The sequence below is a fragment of the Ranitomeya imitator genome, chromosome 1 (genome assembly GCF_032444005.1).
Source record: "Ranitomeya imitator isolate aRanImi1 chromosome 1, aRanImi1.pri, whole genome shotgun sequence".
NCBI lineage: Eukaryota > Metazoa > Chordata > Amphibia > Anura > Dendrobatidae > Ranitomeya > Ranitomeya imitator.
Window position 1 is genome coordinate 1,067,912,661 of NC_091282.1, and position 6,040 is coordinate 1,067,918,700.

A 6,040-nucleotide genomic window follows, 5' to 3' on the forward strand; every position below is an offset into this window, starting at 1 on the left:
ATAGAGACCGGCCCTGGACTTATCAGGAGGTGAGCAGCAGCGTTCACCCCCTCACCACACAGAGCTGAAGGTACTCACTGATGTCTGGGCCATCCACATGCAGATCTCCAGCAGTTACATGCAGCAGTGTTCCTCTACCTCAGCAGCCGGCGCACACAGGGAGCAGGGGGCGTGTCTGCAGCTCCACTGTGAGGCAGCTGCCAGGACATAGAGAACACAGCGCTGGCCACCAGCAGCCCGAATCAGCTGCTTGGTGACCGGCCCAGGGGGCACATGCCCCTTTTCCACCCGGCCCAGCCCGCGCCTGCTGCGGTAAGCATTTTTTCTTTATGTCATTGCTCATATTGAATGTGAGTACATGCTGCAGAGAATACTGCGCTGACACATTGCGCCGCATTTACTGTAGCATGTCATTTGTTGGTTTATGTGAGGCCATTCCACTTGTTTTTTTTTCTCGTGTCATTGGTCATATTGAATGTTATTACATGCTGCAGAGAATACTGCGCTGACACATTGCGCCGCATTTACTGTAGCATGTAATTTGTTGGTTTATTTGAGGCCATTCCACTTGTTTTTCTTGGTTGATGGTCTGTGCAATTTTTTTTTACATTTTTTTTTATTTTTCCCTGCAGCTTCCTAGCTACGGGTGAGTCTTTGACTTCACTCCATTTCCAATTCCGGCTGGGGATTTCCACTATTGGCGGAATTGTGAAGGACACATGTCGTGCGATTTGGGACACTTTACAGCTGGAGTATATCCCACAACCAACAATGGAAATCTGGATGAGAAGTTCCGAACAATTTGAGCGAATGTGTAATTTTCCAAATTGTGTTGGTGCTGTGGACGGCAAACACATTAGGATTGCAAAACCGGCAGGAACAGGATCAGAGTACTATAACTATAAAAAATACTTCTCAATTGTACTCATGGCTATTGCTGACGCCAACTGCCGATTCCTTGCTGTGGATATAGGAGCGTATGGCCGGTCCAACGACTCCCAAGTGTTTAAAAACTCTCCGATGGGTCGCTGCCTGTATGGAGATACATACAATTTCCCGCCAGCAAGACCGCTCCCAGGAACCAGTGAACCAGCCTTGCCCTATGTGTGTGTAGGTGATGAAGCCTTTCAACTGTCGCCGCACCTACTGAAACCATACAGCAGCCGTGAATTACACCGCACCAAGCGGGTATTTAATTACCGTCTTACCAGAGCAAGAAGAGTGGTAGAGTGCTCTTTCGGTATTTTGACAGCAAAGTGGAGAGTTCTGCTGACGGCAATAAAACTGGATACAAAAACTGTAGACGATGTTGTCAAGGCATGTGTGGTGCTCCATAATTTTGTTATTTCAAAGGAGCCCGTTTCCTTGGATGACGAACAATTGGAGACATCCTTGTGGGATTACCGAAGTGCCTCTGTTCGCTCCACCGGTTCTGTTACTAGGATGAGGGAACAGTTTGCTGAATATTTTTTGTCACCTGTTGGGCGGATTCCATGGCAAGACATAATTGTGTGACTTTTTTTTAATTTTTTTTCTTTTTTTTTTCCAAAATTTTTTGGTAGCAACTGCCACAAAAAAAAAAAAAAAAAAAAAAAAAAAAGAGTGTGTGTGGTTTGCTTGCTAATATAATATAAAACCATTTTGTTAAACCTTGAAAACGTCTGGTGTTTCTTTTCACTTAACCTTTCATATTTACCTTAATTAATGAACACACACACACAGTAGATTGTAAACCAGAATTATGTTTATTTCAAAAAATATATTTTTTGTGGGTAATTTTCCCACACAATTTTTTTTTTGGTAATTTAAAGAACCTTTCTTTTTTTGGCAAAAAAAAAAACTATGTACAAGTACATTCCAGGTTCACAGGTCCTGGTATTGTTGGGTGGAGTAACTATGGGAGGAGGGGCTGGAAGGTTGGACCACGTCGGTAGGTGGGATTGGGGAAACCCTACCTGTTGCGTCTGTAGTGGAAGGGGGGGGGAAAACAGGAGGCTGACCAGAGGGGTGTTGTGTTGGGGTAGGTGGAAAACTTACTGGGGAAGGAAAGCTGGGCAAAGATGAAGAAAACACGGGTGAATACATTTGGGTTGTGGGCCGGGTTGGGTATTGGTAGTGATGTTGATATTGAGAGTGATGTGGATATTGGGACTGGCGGTGATATTGTGGGGCATGGTGTTGAAATTGAGACTGGGATGTGTGGGGAGGTGTGGGGGTAGATTGGGGTTCGTTAATTACCTTCAGCAGAGCGTTATGGCAGCTATTCATTACCCGCATCTGCTGATCAAAAGAAAGCTTTTCCATGCTCCTGAGCATGGACTGAAAAAAAAGATTGGCTGGAGCTTGACTTACATCTAAATGCAGTCTATCCAAGCGACTGCTGATTTCATGTTGGTTTTCACTCATGCGTGATTGCATCATGCTGAAACCAGCAGTCACTTGTTCTCCCAAAATTTTAAATGAATTTTGGAAGCCTGCATTTAGATGCAAGAACTCAGGAGCATAGCTCCTTTCCTGACCCCTCTGACGCTGCCGCCATGAACCTACCGGTGGTGTAGAGGTGGCAGGGTCAGAGGGGTGGGGTAAAGGGAACGCTATCTGTTGACCATCAGATGCGAGTAAGGAAGGCTGCACTCCACTGGTAGAGGCGGATGAAGTGGAGGGGACAGAGGGGTGAGAGGTGTGGGGCCTACCGACGTGGTCCCCGGTGGCGGACTCAGGAGGGATCGCTTCAGAGGGTGCAGAGGTAGATGCAGGCGCACGGTGGCTGGAGTAGGTGCTGTGAAAGAAAAAAAAATAAGTTAATATATTGATATGAAAAAGGCCGGACTGAAACAAAAGTTTTGTGATTAGACAGGTTCTTACTGTGATGTTGAATACTTACACTCTACTCAGCATGGTTTCCCTCAGGAAGGAGAGGTTCGTGCCATATCTGTACCTCCTCTTCTTCCTTGCTGCTGAGCCACTCGGGGCCTGCATCTCCTCGTTAAACTCCCTCTTAAAGCGATCCCTCAATGACCGCCACCGCTTCCTAACCTTGGTACCTGTGAAGACAGGAATGAAGAAAAAAAAAAAAATATTCGTAAATGCAAGACATTACATTCAGCTCAAAACATCACTGAAAAGTGAATACTTACATAGTTTGCTCTGCTGCTGTGGAAGAAGGTCCTCCCACCTCGCAAAGATGTTCCGGCATACTTCCAACCAGAGCCGACGGGTGACACTGGTATCAGCATGCCTGCGGTCAGCCATGTTCCACAGTGGCTCCCGTTCACGAACCTCCTCGATGAGGGCTTCAATATCGATATCTGAATCGTATTCGGGAGCACACTGTGAAGCCTGTTAGAACAAAAAAAAAAGAAAGAATTAAAAATTAGTAGACTGAAAGCAAAAAATTAACAATTGAAGCCCCACAAAAAACCGACTCACTGATGGCCGACCGCGGCGTCGAGTCCGCCGACTCTGGGAGCGCCTGGGAGAACCTTCATGCTGTGCTGGACGTTCAGCAGCACCAGCAGCAGCAGCAGCAGCAGCAGCAGCAGCAGCAGGAGACTGAAATAAAGGATAAAAAAATTAGCTTTAATGTATGTATATGTTTTCTGTGTTACGTTATATATGAAATTCTGTTTTGTGTACGGTGCAGTGTGATGTGTGAAGCAAGTGTTTCACCACTACTTACACTTGGTTCCTCCTCCACTTCGATGTCTCCACCCGTCTCGGTCCCTTCCGACAGCTCCTCATCGGATTCTGATTCCTGTTTAAACATAATAAATGCATGTAGTGACTCAAAATGATGTAAATTTAAAAAAAAAACCAAAAAAATTTTTTTTACTTACCGATACCTGCTGTTGCTGTGGAGGAGGGCTGCCGGAAGAGGACATTGTGTGGCTGTGGTCCAGGTGGCTGTGGTCCTGGTAGGTCTGTAAGTTAAAAGACACTTGCAATCTGCTCTACACATTGAAGTAGCAGATTTGGAGTCTTCAAAACTTACTTTTCAGGTTTTCTGGATGTGGGCCAGGTGGCTGTGGTCCAGGTGGCTGTGGTCCTGGTAGGTCTGTAAGTTAAAAGACACTTGCAATCTGCTCTACACATTGAAGTAGCAGATTTGGGGTCTTCAAAACTTACTTTTCAGATTTTCTGGATGTGGGCCAGGTGGCTGTGGTCCAGGTGGCTGTGGTCCAGGTGGCTGTGGTCAAGGTGGCTGTGGTCAAGGTGGCTGTGGTCAAGGTGGCTGTGGTCCAGGTGGCTGTGGTCCAGGTGGCTGTGGTCCTGGTAGGTCTGTAAGTTAAAAGACACTTGCAATCTGCTCTACACATTGAAGTAGCAGATTTGGGGTCTTCAAAACTTACTTTTCAGATTTTCTGGATGTGGGCCAGGTGGCTGTGGTCCAGGTGGCTGTGGTCCAGGTGGCTGTGGTCCAGGTGGCTGTGGTCAAGGTGGCTGTGGTCAAGGTGGCTGTGGTCCAGGTGGCTGTGGTCCAGGTGGCTGTGGTCCTGGTAGGTCTGTAAGTTAAAAGACACTTGCAATCTGCTCTACACATTGAAGTAGCAGATTTGGGGTCTTCAAAACTTACTTTTCAGATTTTCTGGATGTGGGCCAGGTGGCTGTGGTCCAGGTGGCTGTGGTCAAGGTGGCTGTGGTCAAGGTGGCTGTGGTCAAGGTGGCTGTGGTCAAGGTGGCTGTGGTCAAGGTGGCTGTGGTCCAGGTGGCTGTGGTCCTGGTAGGTCTGTAAGTTAAAAGACACTTGCAATCTGCTCTACACATTGAAGTAGCAGAGTTGGGGTCTTCAAAACTTACTTTTCAGATTTTCTGGATGTGGGCCAGGTGGCTGTGGTCCAGGTGGCTTATGCCGGTCAGTGTGGTCCCTACTCTATCTGCAATATAATAAGTATAATGGATTGAAAGTTAGACCAAAGCAGAAATAGGTAATGTTTACCACTAAACACCATGTTAAAATGAGAAAAATATGTGAACACCCAAACCCAAAAACTGGTGCACGTTATACCATTCTTTTCCATGTCCCAAAAACAAAAAAAGGTAAACTGTGAGACACCTTTAAAAATATTTTTATGTTTTAAAAAAAAAACAATTACCTCCCCGAAATAAAATTTCAAAGGATAACCTTTATTAAAAAATGACCACTCAAACAACTCTGTATTGCATGTGTAACCATTGGTACATACACCTGATTTAAATTTACCTTTAAGAAATTATACTACGGACAATTTTTTAAGAAACATTTTATTAATATATAATTTTTTTCTTTTTTTTTTTTTTTTAAATCACAATGGAGCAGAAATGCTCTTTATTTTAAAATACAAGTACATCGAATGGGAATGGTTAAGTAAATTTAAAAAAAAAAAATATAACCTCAAGCTGCAGACCATTAGACTTTGCAATAATACATCCATTTTAATAAACAAAAAAAAAAAAAAAAGGTGCACAAAACACTATACTAAAGGTACTGTCACACTAGACGATATCGCTAGCGATCTGTGACGTTGCAGCGTCCTCACTAGCGATATCGTCCAGTGTGACACGCAGCAGCGATCAGGCCCCTGCTGTGATGTCGCTGGTCGGGGAATAAAGTCCAGAACTTTATTTGGTCGCTGGACCTCCAGCAGACATCGCTGAATCGGCGTGTGTGACACCGATTCAGCGATGTCTTTGCTGGTAACCAGGGTAAACATCGGGTAACTAAGCGCAGGGCCGCGCTTAGTAACCCGATGTTTACCCTGGTTACCAGCGTAAAAAAACAAACAGTACATACTTACATTCAGCTGTCTGTCCCCTGCCGTCTGGTTCCTGCACTGACTGCTGGCCGGAAAGTGAAAGTGAAAGCACAGCACAGCGGTGAGTCACACAGCGATGACTCACCGCTGTGGCTGTGCTCTGCTTTCACTTTACGGCCAGCAGTCAGTGCAGTAACCAGACGGCAGGGGACAGACAGCTGAATGTAAGTATGTACTGTTTGTTTTTTTACGCTGGTAACCAGGGTAAACATCGGGTTACTAAGCGCCGCCCTGCGCTTAGTTACCCG

The 6,040-nt window shown here is 45.5% G+C and overlaps 1 protein-coding gene across 1 annotated transcript; it reads right to left on the bottom strand.

Annotated features, from left to right (window-relative positions):
* Positions 1 to 1,790: 1,790 nt before the first annotated feature.
* Positions 1,791 to 3,981, bottom strand: LOC138656868 (uncharacterized). The gene is made up of 6 exons (XM_069744185.1): positions 3,837 to 3,981; positions 3,680 to 3,754; positions 3,430 to 3,552; positions 3,138 to 3,339; positions 2,885 to 3,044; positions 1,791 to 2,779 (listed from the first exon to the last, which is right to left on the bottom strand). The coding sequence occupies exons 1-6, from the start codon at positions 3,879 to 3,881 to the stop codon at positions 1,864 to 1,866; spliced, it is 1,521 nt and encodes a 506-aa protein (XP_069600286.1). The 5' UTR covers positions 3,882 to 3,981; the 3' UTR covers positions 1,791 to 1,863.
* Positions 3,982 to 6,040: the final 2,059 nt, after the last annotated feature.

What these genes read in the sequence shown, in the direction of transcription:
- LOC138656868 (XM_069744185.1), bottom strand. Translation starts at nt 3,881, where the DNA reads ATGTCCTCTTCCGGCAGCCCTCCTCCACAGCAACAGCAGGTATCG. An exon ending in GACGCCGCGGTCGGCCATCA is followed by an intron (nt 3,340 to 3,429) that starts GTGAGTCGGTTT and finishes TTGTTCTAACAG; the next exon opens with GCTTCACAGTGTGCTCCCGA. An exon ending in GAAACCATGCTGAGTAGAGT is followed by an intron (nt 2,780 to 2,884) that starts GTAAGTATTCAA and finishes TTTCTTTCACAG; the next exon opens with CACCTACTCCAGCCACCGTG.